This window comes from Homarus americanus, unplaced genomic scaffold, assembly GCF_018991925.1.
Source record: "Homarus americanus isolate GMGI-L3 unplaced genomic scaffold, GMGI_Hamer_2.0 scaffold7968, whole genome shotgun sequence".
NCBI classification, from domain to species: domain Eukaryota; kingdom Metazoa; phylum Arthropoda; class Malacostraca; order Decapoda; family Nephropidae; genus Homarus; species Homarus americanus.
The window spans coordinates 62,070-80,851 of record NW_024729865.1 but is presented as its reverse complement, the minus strand read 5'-3'; the positions used below and the strand labels follow the sequence as shown (position 1 = coordinate 80,851).

The 18,782-nt window shown below is 48.6% G+C and overlaps 1 protein-coding gene across 2 annotated transcripts in view; it reads right to left on the bottom strand.

Moving 5' to 3' along the window:
• Nucleotides 1–18,782, bottom strand: part of LOC121866850 (pleckstrin homology domain-containing family G member 5-like) — a 117,718-nt gene that overhangs the window by 43,806 nt on the left and 55,130 nt on the right. For both annotated transcript variants that reach the window (XM_042366590.1, XM_042366588.1), the window contains exons 8-9: nt 14,648–14,727; nt 10,285–10,458 (exon numbers count right to left, since the gene is read on the bottom strand). In XM_042366590.1, coding sequence (XP_042222524.1) covers nt 10,285–10,458; nt 14,648–14,727 — 254 coding nt within the window. The remainder of the gene's footprint in view (nt 1–10,284; nt 10,459–14,647; nt 14,728–18,782) is intronic.

Below are 18,782 nucleotides of genomic sequence, written 5' to 3'. Positions count from 1 at the left end.
GAGGAGGAGGAGGAGGAGGAGGGGGAGGAGGAGGGGAGGAGGGGGAAAGAGGAGGGGAAAGAGGAGGGGGGGGAAGAAGGAGGGGGGGGAGGGAGGAGGAGGGGGGGGAGAGAGGGGAGGTGAGGAGGGGGAGGAGGGAGGAGGAAGAGGGAGGAGGAGGGGGAAGGGGGAGTAGAGGGAAGAGGAAGGGGTGGTAACGCCGGGGGGTCGTCATGGCACCACAATACCTGTCAACAATAGAAAAAAAAAAACATTCTAAGGGATAACTCAAATAAACTTGTAGATCAATGGTAAACTGTCGCAATATTGTGTGGCCCAGGACAATTTGGAGTTCTCCCAGGGTGTAGAGGCTGCCAATACCATCACACACACAGAGGCGCCGTGAATAGGGTATCCCGTTCTATTCTCGACTGCTCTCTCTCTCTCTCTCTCCATTTTGGGGAACTATTTGCGTAAAGTGCGTCAATGAAGCTATCACCTGTTGTTATACGTTGCGTAAATTGTATGAATGGAGACGCAGTGTTTTGTTACGAGATGCGTCAATATTGCGTCAATAAGTTCCTCTCACTGAATTATAGACTGCGTATATTGCGTCCATAGAGATGTCGTTTTAGGGTATCGTTTGCGTCAAGTGAGGGGAGGTGTCGCTTCTCAGTGAGGTGCGTATATTGCGTCAATAAGCTTCTCACATGGTTATAGGCGGCGTTGTCGTCACCTCTCGTATAAACGTCGTTCACAGGGGTTTATGGAGGCAGGCCGGGGTAATAACATGCTAGGCTGGAGCTACCCACGGTTAGGTTAGGTTAGGTTAAAGTTAAGTTAGGTTAAAGTTAGGTTAAAGTTAAGTTAGGTTAGGTTAATGTTAGGTTAAAGTTAAGTTAGGTTAGGTTAATGTTAGGTTAAAGTTAAGTTAGGTTAGGTTAAAGTTAAGTTATGTAAGGTTAAAGTTAAGTTAAGTTAAGTTAGGTTAGGTTAGGTTAGGTTAAGCTCCTTGTCCTGCCACCTCAGTCAATCGACCAGATGCTTTAATAAGGTTTCAACTCTCTCTCTCCACCCCTCCCCCCGCCTACCCCCCTCTCTCCCTCCCCCTCTCTCACTCTCTCTACTCCCCTTCCCTCTCTTACCCTCCCTCTCTTTCTCTCCTCCACCCCTCTCTTCTCACTCCCCTCCCTCTCTCACTCCCTCTCTCTCCACCCCCTGCTCCTCTCTCACTCCCCCTCCCTCTCACTCCCTCCTCCCTCCTTCTCTCTCCACCCCTCCCCCGCCTAACAATTCCCTCTCACTCTCCTCCACCTCTCTATCTCCCTCCATCATGATCCTCTCTCAATATTCATAGACACGTAATACAAACCAAAACAAGCGCAGACTAAAAATCCTCTCCCTCCTCCCTCCCTCCCCTTCCCCCTCTCTCAGGCCACCACCCTACTCCTTCCTACCCATTCCCATTATTCCCCTCTTCCTCCTCCCTCATTGGTCAGCTCAGGTTATTTCTTTTATTATTTATTGTCTTTTGTTTTAGAGCTTATATCTCGCTCTCTCTCTATCTCTCTATCTCTCACTCACTTTCTTTCTCTGTCTGTCTGTCTGTCTGTCTGTCTGTCTCCTCCCTTCCACCTAAGAGTAAAATTCCACAACGTTAATAATGACTGGATGAAAGCTGCGATATCTTGGTTCTAATTGGCCCGTTGATGAGTGGTGTTTCCCCCCATCAAGAAAGCTGATTGGTCGATTTTTTGGGGGCGGAGATCCTAAGGGAGGTGAGTAGTTGTGTGTGTGTGTGTGTGTGTGTGTGTGTGTGTGTGTGTGTGTGTGTGTGTGTGTGTGTGTGTGTGTGTGCGTCCGTCTTGCACACAGCCACATTAGAGAGAGAGAGATCCTTTGTGTACACCAACAGGTGTGTGTACATCAACAGGTGTGTGTACATCAACAGGTGTGTGCACATCAACAGGTGTGTGTACATCAACAGGTGATCCAGTGTTCACCTGGGCCACATACACAAGGTCACACCTGGATATAAGATTCACTGTGTGTGGGGGTGTAGGGGTGTGTGTGTGTGTGTGTGTGTGTGTGTGTGTGTGGGGTGGGTGTATCTACCTGTCTGTCTGTCTGTGTTAATTTGCTCCAACATCAATTCCATTTCCGCCTCTCTCTCTCTCTCTCTCTCTCTCTCTCTCTCTCTCTCTCTCTCTCTCTCTCTTTCCCCATGAGACAATTTAATGAAGACCCAAGTCTATTTGGCCTCGTGCCGGGGTTAACGCAGGTAATTAGAGTGAGTAGGTGGAGTAGGAACGAGGGTTGGAATCCTCAACATCATCTAGATTTTAAGGAGGGATTTTCTTCTAATTTCAGCTGGTTGGGTGAGGTGTAGGTGAGTTGAGTGAGGGAGGGTTAGGTGGTGGGGTGAGGGGGAGGTTAGGTGAGGTTAAGGTGAGGTTAGGTGGTGGGGGAGGAGGTGAGGTGAGGGAGGTGGGAGGTTAGGTGAGGTGGGGGAGGTGAGGTGAGGTGAGGGAGGTTGGGTGAGGTGAGGTGAGGTGAGGGAGGTTAGGTGAGGTTAGGTGAGGTGAGGGGAGGTGGGGTGGGGAGGTGAGGTGGGTGAGGTGAGGGAGGTTAGGTGAGGTGAGGTGAGGTGAGGGAGGTGAGGGAGGTTGGGTGAGGTTGGGTGGGGTGGTGTGGGGTGAGGGGTTGGGTGAGGGGTTGGGTGAAGGGTGGGGGAGGAGGTGGTGAGGTGAGGTGAGGTGAGGGTGAGGTGGGGTGGGGGACGTGGTGAGGGGACGTGGGTGAGGGAGGGAGGTTAGGTGAGGGAGGAGGAGGTTAGGGGAGGGGAGGTTATGTTATGGGGGGTAATATTAAGGTGATAGTTACATTGTCAAAGTGTTCATATTTTCCATATTAAACCTAAAGTTATGTTAGACTTGATTAATGTAACCTAACCTAACCTAACCTAACCAAAAAGTTTATTTTTTTCCTTCTTTTTCCTGATTTATCAACCCATTTTCACCTTTGTTTACACCACTGTTTACACCACTGTTTACACCACTAGATTATCATCACCACCATTTTCATCACCAAATTACTCGTCACTTTTCTTCATCAACACAAAAGTAAGTATTTTTATCATAATTTTTTGTCAATTTTCTTGTTCATCAGTAAATATGTTCCTTTCCTCTACTTTGTGTGAGGGTGACTCATCATTTGTGGCAACGTCAACCACTGGCACTCACTGGCAGTTTAACCACACCTTCACTCTACCACTCACAGCATCATAATACACAGGTGACCCCCACCACCATCATAACTACCACCAGCAGGAATACCCCCTCCCTACCCCTACACACACCCAACACATTTGCTGTCGTCAGGAGGGCTGGCAATACATCTTTGATTACACCTTACTACACTCCCCCAGGTGAACATTTTCCTATCTGGCGTAGTTAGGTGTCGTTAAAAACCACTAACATCTTTCTAGTGACGATAAACGACTCTTCACTATACCACAGCAATACACCTGCATACACCACCTCCACACCTCGCGACACTTCTCCACACCCCACAACACCTCTCCACACCCCACACCACCTCTTCCACACCCCACAACACCCCTACAGTCGTCCAGTTCACTTTTCATCACTCGTGTTTATAATATTAACGTCTGATGGTCGCTTAATATCTCGCTATAATGGTCGACGGAGTTATACTGGAGGAACACAGCCTCGAGGCGAACTACTCCAGCACAGGTGTAAACTGCTGGTTCTACCTGCTACCCTCACACACTCATATAACCCCCCCCCCTTCCTCCCTCCGTCCCCTCCCTTCCTTCTCCTCTTCCATTCTCTGCTTATCCCCTTCCTCGCGTTTTCCTGTTCTCTTTCTCTTTCTGTTCCCCTTTCTCTTTCTCCTCTTATCACCACCACTTCTGCATTACCACCCACCCCCTCCCTCCCTCCTCCCTCCACCCCTCCTCTTCCCCTCCCCCCTCCCCACCCACCCATCCTCCCTTCCCCTCCCTCCCTCCCTCCTCCCTCCACCCCTCCCTTCCCCACCCACCCACCCCTCCCTTCCCCTCCCCTCCACCCACCCACTCCTTCACCCACCCACCCACAGGACACTTAGGAGCTTACCAAATGACGTAAATAACACGGGCTGACTTCGTGACTTAACAGAGTCGACAGTTGATCCTCTTCGCATACGGTGTGTGTGTGTGTGTGTGTGTGTGTGTGTGTGTGTGTACTGTGTAAGTTACTTTATATATTGTGTATAAATGTTGAAGTTACGATAAAACGTGTTTATTATTATTATTGTTGCTGTTGTTGTTGTTGTTGTTTTGTTGTTGTTGTTTTGTTGTTGTTGTTGTGTTGTTCTTGTTATGTTGTTGTTGTTTTGCTGTTGTTGCTGTTGTTGTTGTTTTGTTGTTGTTTGTTGTTGTGTTGTGTTGTTGTTGTTATGTTGTTGTTGTTGTTGTTGTTGTGTTGTTTGTTGTTGTTGTTGTTGTTGTTGTAACCATAGTGATCATTTTCACAATGTGCCCTAACTTCCAGTACAGCTGTTCTTAACCGGTATAATTAAGGTGACCTAACTTGACCCGACCTAACATGACATAACCATCAATATCATCTGAATAAAACACACACACACACACACCCTTTGATGACACCTGGCTCTCTCTCTCTCTCTCTCTCTCTCTCTCTCTCTCTCTCTCTCTCTCTCTCTCTCTCTCATTCTCTCTCATTCTCTCTCTCTCTTCATACTGCTAATATCTCTCTCATTTATTACATATCTATGACTCTCTTCACCCCCCCCACGACTTGTGCCACACACCTGTCCGTGCAGGTGTTCCCGCGGGTGAAGGGAGGAGCTCAACCCTTATCACTCGTGTGTATGTAGGTCGTGGCCTGGAGGGGTGGATGTGGGAGGCAAGATAGTATCATCCGACTGTATTCACAAGGTCTATTATCACCAAGAACTATGATGTGTCTGTCACCTCTATCAACAGGAGAACCTCTAATGCAAGATAGTGTTAAGCCATGGCGTTCACAAGGGCCATTATCCCTAAGATTTATCGTGTGTTTGTGTACCCTCCGTGTATATGTTACCACAGGGGGTAAGACAGTGTTATCCCAGTGGGGGGGAGGGTGTTCATAAAGCCGGTAATCTGTTGGAAGTATCTTTGTATTGTGTCCTTAAGTGTGTCTGGGGGAATGCAATAGTGTCATCCCACGCACATCACACGGCCTGTTTTCCCTGTGTGTGTGTGTACGTGTATGTGTGTGTGTGTACGTGTATGTGCGTGAGTGCATGTATGTGTTGTGTATATGTCTGTTCATGTGTGTGTGTGTGTGTGTGTGTGTGTGTGTGTGTGTGTGTGTGCATCTCTTGACATTCAACACGTGTTCTAAATCCGCCGGGGCAAGAGTGCTATCCACGCAATGCTCGCCTCTATCCCACGTAACACGAAGGTTGGAAGGAGGGAGACACAATGCTATACCACCACAGTACATGAGTGATTCTCCTACCTATTCCCATACCTACATCACCTCTAGTGCCACCACATCAGCGTGTGTTTATGCTGGTGTTTTGACCTTTCTGGTAGGTGTTAAGTAGGTCGAGGTAAGAGTATGCTATCCCACACCACCTCTCTCTCTCTCTCTCTCCTCTCTCTCTCTCTCTCCATAACCCAAGGACAAAACAATAACAATGGCAATTAAGACCCCATCAACCAATCACCTTGCAGGAAATGGAATGGTTGTTAAGGTCACGTACTGCTCCACTTTTACTATATTCGGGGAAGTGGGGGGAGGAGGAGGAGGAAGAGGGAAGGAAGAGAGGAAAGATGAGGAAGAAGGAGGGAGAGAAAGGAAGGACAGATGGGATGGGGAAGGCAGGGGGTGAGGGGGAAGGCAGGGGTGAGGGGGGAAGGCAGGGGTGGGGAAGGCAGGGTGAGGGGAAGGCAGGGGGTGAGGGGGAGGACAGGTGAGGGGGAGGACAGGGGTGAGGGGGGGGAGGACAGGGGGAGGGGTGGGGGAAGGCAGGGGTGAGGGGGGAGGACAGGGGGTGAGGGGGGGAGGACAGGGGGATGAGGGGGGAAGGCAGGGGGTGAGGGGGAGGACAGGGGGGTGAGGGGGAGGACAGGGGATGAGGGGGAAGGCAGGGGTGAGGGGGGGAGGACAGGGGTGAGGGGGGAGGATAGGGGTGAGAGGGGAAGGCAGGGGGTGAGGGGGGGCAGGGGTGAGGGGGAAGGCAGGGGTGAGGGGGAGGACAGGGGTGAGGGGGAGGACAGGGATGAGGGGGAAGGCAGGGGTGAGGGGGGAGGACAGGGGGTGAGGGGAGGACAGGGTGAGGGGAGGACAGGGGTGAGGGGGAGGACAGGGGTGAGGGGGAGGACAGGGGTGGGAAGTGACTTGATCTTACGAAACACCCAAGCTAGACTGGGAAGATGATGTTATCCCACACTGCGGTTCATAAGGACGCTTTTCTCACAGGATTTATCAGTAACAGAGACCCTATGGCATTAAGGGCAAGAGAGTGTCAACCCACGAGGCGTTTAAAGGTGTTTATCCCGATGGCTTAGGCGTGTATATTGACCATTATGGAGGCGGATGACTCGGGGCGGGGAGGGGGTGGGGCTGGGGAGGGGGTGGGGCTGGGGAAGGGGGTGGGGGTGGGGGGGGGGGGAGGGGCTGGGGAGGGGGTGGGGTGGGCTGGGGTGGGGGCTGGGGTGGGGGTGGGGAGGGAAAGATAGTGTCATCCTAATAAGTTATAAGGGTCTTTGTCTGGCTGTTGTTTAGTGGTACTGCCAGCTTTACGGCTAACAGTTGACCGGGGGTAAGATAGTGTTATCCCACATAGTTAGGTCAGGTCAGGTCACGTCAGGTCAGGTTAGGTCAGGTTTGGTTAGGTTAGGTTAGTCTAAGGTTATTAAGATACAGTTTAATTTTCTGTGTGTGTGTGTGTGTGTGTGTGTGTGTGTGAGTGTGTGTGTGACTGTGAGTGTGTGTGTGTGTGTGTGTGTGTGTGTGTGGTGTGTGTGTGTGTGTGTGTGTGTGTGTGTGTGTGTGTGTGTGTGTGTGTGTGTGAGAGTGTGTGTACAGAAAGTAACTATGACACACACACATTACCAAGAAATCCTTAGTAACTCAACGAGGCGCTGGGGAAATGAAGGTGGGGGGGAGGAGGGAGAGGAGGAGAAAGGAGGGAGAGGAGGGGAGAGTGAGGGAGAGGGGGGAGAGTGAGGGAGCTGAGGGGAGAAGATGCGTGAGAAAGGGAAATGGTGGCGTTGAATTTGCATATAAAATACATCACTAATGGCGAATTCTCTTTGATTACGACTGAGTGGTGGGGGAGAGAGGGAGGAGAGGGGAGAGAGGGGAGGAGGGGGGGAGAGAGGGAGGAGAGGGGGGAGAGAGGGAGGAGAGGGGGGAGAGAGGGAGGAGAGAGGGAGGAGAGGGGGGGAGAGAGGGAGGAGAGGGGGGAGAGAGGGAGGAGAGGGGGGGAGAGAGGGAGGAGAGAGGGAGGAGAGAGGAGGAGGGGGAGAGAGGGAGGAGAGGGGGGGGAGAGAGAGGGAAGAGGAGAAATGGTGATAGTGAATAAGAAGAGGAAGAAAGGGGGAGGGGAGGGGTGAAGGAAGAGAATGGACGAAAAGGCGAAGGGAGGTGAGAATAGGAGGAGGAAGAAGAGGAGGAGGAGGAAGGAAGAGGAGGAGGAGAATAAAGAAGAGGGATAATCAACTTTGAATCAAATAACAGGAGGAAAAGGAGGAGCAGAAGGTGCCATATCTCCCCCTCCCCTCCCCAGTAGACACAGTGCCACACCCAGCCCCCCCTCACCCTGCAAACACGACCCTAACACCACTCACACAAGGGGGATAATCTCCTCTCGTAGCTGAGTTCGATACGCCCTCCTCCACGTGGGTACTATTCATTTATACACTACTTTAAAGTTCTCCACCCCCACCCCACCACAGCCCCTCACGCCCACCCTTCAACACCCACTACCCCCATCCGATACCCACCTAACCTAACCTAACCTTCCCTTCTTCTTTCTCTTCTACCTTCCTCCACACACTCTCTCTCTCTCTCTCTCTCTCCTCATATATACAGTATATCTCGCCAACTCTCACAACAATGTCCTGCCACAAACCTAACTGGTATCGGCAGGTCCCTCTGGCAGAGAGAGAGAGAGAGAGAGAGAGAGACTACTTAACTGAGTCCTTAAGATCAACGAGACGCACGCACGCACGCACACACACGCACACGCGCGCACACACACACACACACACACACACACACACACACACACACACACACACACACACACACCCATTTGGAAAAACGATAAACGCTGTGGCTGTCGCCTTCACTGACTTCACCAAAGCATTTGACCTGGTCGACCGCAATTTAAACAACAAAATTATCGACCTCGGGTTTTGAAGAAGTCTTATACCATGGCTTACAGACTTCCTTAGTGACCGACGCCAAGCCGTACGCTTCCGAGGGGCTGTCTCCACCTTTCAGTCACTCGCCTGTGGCGTCCAGCAAGGCACCAAGAAGGGACCACTATGTTTCCTTATGCTTAACAATGATGCCCTAAGAGAAACTTCTGCTCGCTGGAAATATGTCGACGACTTCCACCATTGGGATCAGTGTCAACAACTCTGCTCCCGACAACACCGCCCTCCAGGATTTATTGAACAGTCTCATTAATTGGGGCCACCAACAACCACGTCACCATCAACCATACCAAGACCATGGTTATGCACATCAACCTCCTCCGGACCTTGTCCCACCCTTCCATTACTTAGCCCAACACACTCCAGGTTGTAGACTCACTAAGCTCCTCGACGTCACTACAGATAACAAACTAAATTGGAAAACACACGTCAAGAAGTTGTCAAATCCTCCAGTTTCCGTCTCCACCTCCTGCCGACTCAAGTCTCAGGGTTCCTGTCCCCGAGCTCCTCAGTGTTTACTCAACATTCATACTTCCCAAGCTCACCTATGCCTCCCTGCCTGGTCTTCCTCCCCAAATGCCACACAACGTAAACACCTAGAAATGCAGAGGCATGCATGATTATTCCTTCCTACTCCACATATCAAGAAGCGCTCAACACACTGACCCTCCGGCTCTCTGACCATCACCACGACCTCATCTGCATTTGGTAAGAAGCTTCTACATCCTCGACACCGGTCTTTACTACCACCTGAGATCCCTAGCCCGAGAATTGCTGTTCGACACCACAACCGCATCCAGCCCATACGTGCACGAACTGATCGCTATAAGAACAGCCCAGTCCCAACCATTGTAAAAATTATCAATAACTTGTAATCAACCAGTGTATTCACTCCCAGTAAATACTACTTTTTGCACTGTCACTATGTTGAAATGCCCTGTAGTATGACCTTCTCTCCACCTAGTTATTATATATCTTATTTGTATCACTTATGTTACTTGTATATTATTGGTCAATCAAGTGACCCATTCCCCAATTATGTAACTGTATATTTTCAGCCTTCCGGTTGCCAAGCTCTTTCAATGAACCGTTAATCATTATTATTATTATAGTTATTATTATTATTATTATTATTATTATTAATATTACACACACCCCCTCTTGTGTTGGAGGGGTGTACAGTGTATTACACTCTCTTTGTCTGTCTATCAAACAGGGAGGTACTACCGCCTGGGAAGATATTGGAAGCATAATGGTAGACCCTGCTGCCATATGTGACCAGGTTGATGATCTGACTTTCTGCCTCATTTACACACAATTGCAGGGTCTCAATTTTCTCTTTCTATTGACAACACAACGTAAATAACTTGTTTCTCACTATTGATCTTTTTTTTATCGTTTTTTGTATTTATTATTATTATTATTTGAATTAATTTGTTTTTATTAATTGTCGTAATAAATAAATAATAATATTAAAAATAAATAATAATAGATAATATTATTCATTATTATTTTCTCGCCCCCAGGCCCCGTTGTGGGTCAGTGACCTGTGCCCGGGTAGGGTAATACTGACAAAAGCCTCCAACAGCAACATCTCCCACACCTCCCTTACCTTGGAGGGAAATATAATATACTACATCTCCAACAACCACCACCAACAAGACATTCTCCAACACCTACCATAACTATCTCCAACACATGACTTACCTTGAAGGGAAATACAGTATACACCTCTCCACCACTACCTCCAACACTACCTCCAACACATGACTTACCTTGAAGGGAAATACAGTATACACCTCTCCAACACTCTCCACCACTACCTCCAACACCTCACTTACCTTAGAGGGGAATATGGAGGACCACCTGTTGTTTTGTTTGTTGGACCGAGCAGCCTTCAGCGACCCTTCGTGTGAGGCGGACGTACCACCGTTGGTTCTCTCGTCAGTCATGGGGGAGCAGTCCTCAGTTGACGTCCCACCCCAGGGGAACCTACCCTGGCCCCCTCGATGACTCTATGGACACACACAACAACAATCATTAATATAACATTATATTTGTGGGGTTGGGGTGGGGTTGGGGTTGGGTTGGGGTAGGTCAGTGGGGTTGAGGTGGGGTTGGGGTAGAGTTGGGGTGAGGTAGAGTTGGGGTTGAGGTGGGGTTGGGGTGGGGATGCAATGGCTTGTTGGATTAGGGTGGATTTGATTAGGTTAGGTTAGGTTAGAAGAACTCACATAATACTGGTTATGGAACTCCTCTCATATAACATATATAAGCTAAGCTAAGCTAAGCTAAGCTAAGCTAAGTTGACCTCCCCGAACACAGACAGATATATAGAAAGATACACAGATACACAGACAGACAGACACAATTCCTCAGCACCCCCCTAAACCCTCCTCTCCCTCCCTGGATGGCGGGGAATAAAATGAAACTCAAGCACATATGAAGCTACTAATTGGACCATAGCAAGGGCCGGCACACAATACGAACGAGGGTGTCTGTGCAATTTACGAAAACGTCAATATTACAGACAGTCAGACAGAGGGACAGACAAAGAGACAGAGAAAGACAGAGAGAGAGAGAGAGAGAGAGAGAGAGAGAGAGAGACAGACAGACAGACAGACAGACAGACAGACAGACAGACAGACAGACAGACAGACAGACAGACAGACAGAGAGAGGGTGGGTGGGTGGGTAAGTACCTGTTGGTAAGTAGAAATTGCACTACTACTCTACGGTCACCACCCATCACATTTCACTTACCTCCCCCCAACACAATATCCTTTGACCTTTGACCTAACCTGACGTTGCATAATAGAAGGATCATTATAGTAATTCCAAAGGTAATATAATAATTAATTAAACGTGATATGTAGATACATCAGAGCTAATGTGTATGTGTGGTTGTGTGTGTGTGTGTGTGTGTGTGTGTGTGTGTGTGTGTAACTTGTATAAGAAACATCTAGAGGAATTGGTCAGATATGTAGACAGACAGACAGACAGACAGACAGACAGACAGACCATAAGGAGCCCATATTTCGGAGAGACTTAACACACACACACACACACACACACACACACACACACACACACACACACACACACACACACACACACACACACACACACACACACACACACACACACACACACACACACACACACACACACACACACACACACACACACACACACACACACACACACACACACACACACACACACACACACACACACACACACACACACACACACACACACACACACACACACACACACACACACACACACACACACACACACACACACACACACACACACACACACACACACACACACACACACACACACACACACACACACACACACACACACACACACACACACACACACACACACAACACACACACACACACACACACACACTACACACACACACACACACACACACACACACACACACACACAACACACACACACACACACACACACACACACACACACACATTATCCTGTCAAACCTGAACCCGACATGACAAGACTCCTGTCATGAACCGGTAAGAAGACTCCTCGACGCCATGAGTCTAATACTCTTTTAACCTCAGCTCACGTCTAAAGGCTCTCCAAGACTCTCAAGTAAACAACTGTCCCCCCTTTAAAGAGAGACAGGAGGGGACATCTTACGATACTTTTTTTAACTTACGATACAAAGGTGGATTTTTAAAGACAGACATACAGTCAGTGAAAGGAAAGACAGGCAAACAAACAGACAAGTAGACATAATAATCAGATAGACAGACAGACAGAGGCAGACAAAACAGACAGACAGACAGACAGACACAGACAGACAGACAGACTACATAACTATATTTTCCCGTGTGTCCAATATTAAATGAATATATGAATAAAACGCCAAAAGAATTCATGTTTAAATATGTGTGTGTGTGTGTGTGTGTGTGTGTGTGTGTGTGTGTGTGTGTGTCTGTGTGTGTGTGTGTACTTTGTGCCCTGTCGATATTCTTACATGTTAAATATTACAATTTCAACGACAAAAAACAAATAAATTACCAAACACCAACACACACAAACCTAACCTAACATAACCTGACCTGACCTGACCTAACCTAGCAACAGAGTCAATACATGAAACACACAGGTAAAGGTCAGAGGTCAAACAAACAATACTATACAAACATCTCTCAGCCAAGGTGGATGAGCCAAGGTGGATGACCAGAAAACTTAAACATGACATAGGAATAAAGAAAGGAAATATATAAGAAATTAAAGGGAGGGGAGGAGCAGCTCAGAAATAGGTATAATGAACTATCTAGGAATGTTAAGAAAAATGTAAGGAAGGCAAAGAGGGACTACGAAATTAGGATAAAGATAATCCAAGGCGAATCTCAAGGGATTTTTCCAGGTATAGGACAAAGGTCAAGGACAAAGTGGGACCCTTAAAGTCAGGGAGGGGAGAAGTGATCGATGATAGTGAGGAAATAAGCCAAGCACTAAACAGCTACTTCTGGTCAGTTTTCACAGAAGAAATTCACGAGGAAATGCCGGAGGTGGAACTGATATTTAGGGGAAATGAAGAAGAGAAATTAAAGAACATCACTATCAGAAAAGAGGATGTTCTTAAGAAGATAAATAAATTAAAGAAGACAAATCCCCAGGGCCGGATGAAATTTTCCCTCGAATTTTGAAAGAGTGTAGGGAACAGTTCAGCGGACCCCTCAGAATTTACAAAATCATTAGACACGGGAGTTGTGCCAGACTTGTGGAAACAGGCAAATGTAGTACCTATATTCAAAAAGGGAGACAGAGCATCAGCGTCAAATTACCGGCCGAACAGTTTGACGTCAGTTTACAAAGGGAAAATATTGTCCAACAAATCTGCTGACGTTTTTTTAGGAAAGTCTTCGAGGTAGTAGATAATGACGAAAATTACGATGTTGTTTACTTAGACTTTAGCAAAGCGTTTGACAGAGTACCGCATCAGAGGCTTCTGAGAAAAATTAAGGCTCATGGTATCGAGGGGAAAGTTTTAAATTGGATAAAATCATGGCTCACCGATAGAACGCAGAGGGTCAGCGTAGATGGTGTTAAATCTGAGTGGGCTGTGTAACCAGTGGGGTTCCCAGGGGTCAGTACTGGCCCACTCTTGTTCAAAACTACATAAACGATCTAGATACTGGGATCAGCAGTGACATAAGCAAGTTTGAGGATGACACAAAAATAGGGCAGCAGATTAATTCAGGGCAGGATGCAAATGCACTACAGGAGGATTTAAATAAACTGCAGGAGTGGTCAAAAATGGCAAATGAAATTCAACACCAGCAAGTGCAGCGCACTTAATATTGGAAGAACAAATACTGTCAATGTATACAGCCTTAACAACATCAACCTAGAGAAGTCGACTTGTGAAAGAGACTTAGGAGGTACTTTAAGCCCGGACCTACGGCTAGAAAACAGTGCGTTAATGTTCGAAATAAGGCAAACAGAGGATTAGGTTTTATATCTAGAAGTGTAAGTAATAAGAGTGCAGGTCTTATTGCAACTATATCTTGCTCTAGTCAGGCCGCACCTCCATTATTTGCTGTTCAGTTCTGGTGCCCTTATTATAGAATGGATATAAATTCACTGAGTCGGTGCAGCGAAGAATGACGAAAATGATTCCGGGACTTAGAAACCTTCCATATTAAGATAGGTTAAAGAAACTAAACTTGCATTCCCTAGAAAGACGAAGAGTGCGGGGAGATATGATAGAAGTATTTAAGTGTGTGAAAGGAATCAATAAAGGGAATATAGATAAAGTTCTTATAATATCCGAGCAGGACAGGACTCGTAGCAGCGGATCTAAGTTGGATAAGTTTAGGTTTAGGAGGGAGATAGGAAGGAACTGGTTCACAAATAGGGTGGTGGACGAGTGGAACAAGCTTAGCAACTTTGTAGTAAGTGCTGGAACGCTGGAAGGTTTTAAAAGGAGGCTGGATAGATTCATGGATGATAGAGAGTGGTAGTAATCCTCTCGACAGGAGCTGCCATGCACGACCAACCGGCCTATTGCAGACTCTTATGTTCTTAAGGAGAGAGAGAGAGAGAGAGAGAGAGAGAGAGAGAGAGAGAGAGAGAGAGAGAGAGAGAGAGAGAGAGAGAGAGAGAGAGAGAGAGAGAGAGAGAGAGAGAGAGAGAGGAGATAACTCACCGAGGAGATCTTGCGGTGTGGCTGAGCTCCCGGGGTGCCAGCTGAACGGGACCTGACAGGGCTACGACTCTCATCCCTGGCTGTAAAGGTAAACAAAAGCACCATTAGTCCTGTCTCCACACACACACACACACACACACACACACACACACACACACACACACACACACACACACACACACACACACACACACACACACACACACACACACACACACTAAATATTACACAAATGACCCTATTTTTTATAAACCCGTACATCTCTTTTCATTCCTTTTTCTTACTAACACTGAGTCCTAAACAAATAAAATGGTCACAAAACCGGATCTACCTCCATCCGGCTCCCTGACGTGGATAGAATTATTTATATAGAGCCTGATGTAATGTTAACCCTAATCCGGCTGCCGTAACTGAAATATATTCCTCTGTAAATAGACTTAATAGATTGATATAGATACTCAAGCGGGTATAGATTCTAGTGCATATAGACACATATCTGTTTAGCTAGTCAGGTGTGAGAACAGTCCTATATACACAGGCCGGGTGTACTGTATATAGCCTCTGTTTAGTCTTCATGGGGGTGGTTAGTCTCCAGGGCATGGGGGTCTGGGGGTTTGGTCTTCATGAGGGGAGGTTAGTCTTCATGAGGAGGTTGCCTTTCATGAGGGGGTTCAGTCTTTCATGAGGGGAGGTTCAGTCTTTCATGAGGGGGAGGTTTAGTCTTCATGGGGAGGTTAGTCTTTCATGAGGGGAGATTCAGTCTTTCATGAGGGGAGGTTTAGTCTTTCATGAGGGAGGTTTAGCTTCTGAGGGAGGTTTACCTTCATGGGAGGTCCAGTCTTCATGAGGGAGGTTGGGCTCATGAGGGGGAGATTCAGTCTTTCATGAGGGAGGTTCAGTCTTTCATGAGGGAGGTTTAGTCTTTCATGGGGAGGTTCAGTCTTTCATGAGGAGGTTTAGTCTTTCATGAGGGAGGTTTAGTCTTTGAGGGGAGGTTCAGTCTTTCTGGGGAGATTCAGTCTTTCATGAGGGGAGATTCAGTCTTTCATGAGCGGAGATTCAGTCTTTCATGAGGCACAAAAGGAATTAATATTTTCCCACTGTAATATATTTGTAATTAAAATAGTTTAGGTTAGGTTAGGTTCCAAATGAAATCTATACAGGCTATCCTTCAGGGAACCATTGTGAGATCCTACAGCTACTCACAGGATCCCAGCTTCTTCAGGATATTAACAGAATCTCTATATATCACCATGACCTTCCTTCCTCCCCCAGCAGGTAAACCCCTGAAGGTACATTAATCATTGTCAGGGTCTCAGGTGCTCACTATCCCACCTAACGAGATGTAATGAAGTTAACGACTTGAGAGGTTTTTTCCGGTTTAAGGGAAGAAAAAGCCACAATAAATATGTTAAATTTGCCCTAATTAACAGGTTAACCTTTAATGGGGCAGTTGAGTTTAACCATTTGTATTCTTATTATTTTGGGGATTAAGGATGGTCTTAGGGGGTTAAGGGTGGTTTAAGGGTTAAGGGGTGGTTTTAGGGGTTAAGGGGTGGTTTTAGGGGTTAAGGGGTGGTTTGGGGGTTAAGGGATGGTTTGAGGGTTAGGGGATGGTTTGGGGTTAAGGGATGGTTTAGGGTTAAGGGAGGTTCAAAGGGCCTAAATGGAGGGAAATCCAGGGTCGAGAAGAATAAGCCGAGACTAAATTATTCAATCTCAGGGCTTGAGGAGAGGGGCCACTAAAGCCCTGACAGTGTACTAATGTTGCGTTTGGTTAGGTTAGGTTCTTGGGGAGGGTCCCCTCTCTCTCTCTCCATCTAATCAATATCCACCCCCTTTCTCTCTCACCTTCCTAACCTTTACCCTTCCACCATCACCCCCTTTCCACTATCACTTCCTCCACCCCCACCCCCACAGGAGCAGTCATTAATCACCTAACATAATTCCATTGGTTCCAAATATGTCAGAGAGAGAGAGAGAGAGACTTTAAACACACACACACACACACACACACACACACACACACACACACACACACACACACACACACACACACACAGTAATAACAAATATCAATAATTTGTGCAACATTGCATTTTTACCTGACCTCACCTAAACAAACCTAACCTGACCCGACCCGACCTGACCTGACCTGACCTACCTGACCTGACCATAAAGGGATTTTTTATTTTTTTCATCTTTTACTCGCGTTTGGCCCGAGTGGATGTGACCGTCGACTTGAGGGTGGTGGGTGGGTGGCGGTGGGTGGCGGTGGGTGGTTGGCCTGAATATCATACATCCATACATCCACCATACATACACCATACATACATCCATACACGCATCCATACGTGCCTTCATTCACCCACAAGTTTCATCGATTTTTTTTTCATTTTTTTTTTAGTAATTGTTCAAAAGAATTATGATGATGATGATGATGATGATGATGGAGGAGATAATGATGACGCAGAGAATGATAAATATGTGAATAATAAAGATAACTAGAATTACTGTCGTTTATTTTTATTGATAATGATGATGTATTTATGGGTATGTGCTTGTGTGTGTGTGTGTGTGTGTGTGTGTGTGTGTGTGTGTGTGTAAGTACCACCTTCTTATACTACCACAACTACTGCAATCACTCTATGGACAACAACTATCTACCACCGACGCATGTTTTCTTTAGCTGTCGTCATATCGTACACACACACACACACACACACACACACACACAGAGGCTTCTACCAAACACAAAAGAACTGTTAACTGTGCTGACAAACCCTGCCAGTCAGTCTGCTTTGATGACTGTATCAACAACAAAACACACGCACACGCACACACGCACACGCACACCACTTTCTTTTTTACCTCCCAACCAATTTTTTTCCTCCTCACCTACTTTTTTAGTCCCCACCTAATTTTTTTCTCCCCACCTAATTTTTTCCTCCCCACCTACTTTTTTCCCTCCCCACCTACTTTTTTCCCTTCTTCTAGGCAAACTTCAGAACCTAAGAGAGTCACCATATATTTCCATTCCCTTTACTTTACATAATTTGTATTTAGGCCACGATTTTTTTTCTCTCTCTCTCTCTTCTCTCTCTCTCTCTCTCTCTCTCTGCACATGGAAGAGCATATAAATGGAAGAGAAAGGGAGGAGGAAAATGAGGAGGATGAAGGGAGAGGAGGAAGAGAAAGGAAGAAGAAGAAGAAAGTGTGAGTGTGTGTGGGGCGGCTGGTGGGGGCGGCTGGGTGGGGGCGGCCAGGTGGGGGGCTGGGTGGGGCGGCTGGGTGGGGGCGGCTGGGTGGGGCGGTGGGGGGCTGCGGGGGCGGCTGGGTGGGGGCGGCTGGGGGGGCGGCTGGGTGGGGGCGGCTGGGTGGGGGCGGCTGGGTGGGGGCGGTTGGGTGGGGCGGTTGGGTGGGGGCGGCTGGGTGGGGGCGGCTGGGTGGGGGCGGCTGGGTGGGGGCGGTGCTGGGTGGGGCGGCTGGGTGGGGGCGGTGGGTGGGGGGCGGTGGGGTGGGGGCGGCTGGGTGGGGCGGCTGGGTGGGGGCGGCTGTGGCGGCTGGGTGGGGGCGGCTGGTGGGGGGGCGGTGGGGCGGTGGGGTGGGGGCGGCTGGGTGGGGCTGGGTGGGGGGCGGCTGTGGGGGCGGCTGGGTGGGGCGGCTGGGTGGGGGGCGGCTGGGTGGGGCGGCTGGGTGGGGGCGGCTGGGTGGGGGGCGGCTGGGTGGGGGCGGCTGGGTGGGGGCGGCTGGGTGGGGCGGCTGGGTGGGGCGGCTGGGTGGGGCGGCTGGGTGGGGGCGGCTGGGTGGGGGCGGCTGGGTGGGGCGGCTGGGTGGGGGCGGCTGGTGGGGGGTGGGTGGGGGCGGTGGGTGGGGCGGTGGGGTGGGGGGGCGGTGGGTGGGGGCGGTGGGTGGGGGCGGTGGGGTGGGGCGTGGGTGGGGGCGGCTGGGTGGTGGGCTGGTGGGTGGTGTGGGTTGCTGGTGGTGGGTTGGTGGGGGAGGAGGGGCCCACTGAGAGGTCGTTACGCCACCGGAGTGCCTTAAAGATGTGTACAGGCAGGTCTTGAGACTCACCTGAAGACTGGGATATCTCTTGGCCTCATTGGTTGGACTTTTTTATATAATTTGGACTTTT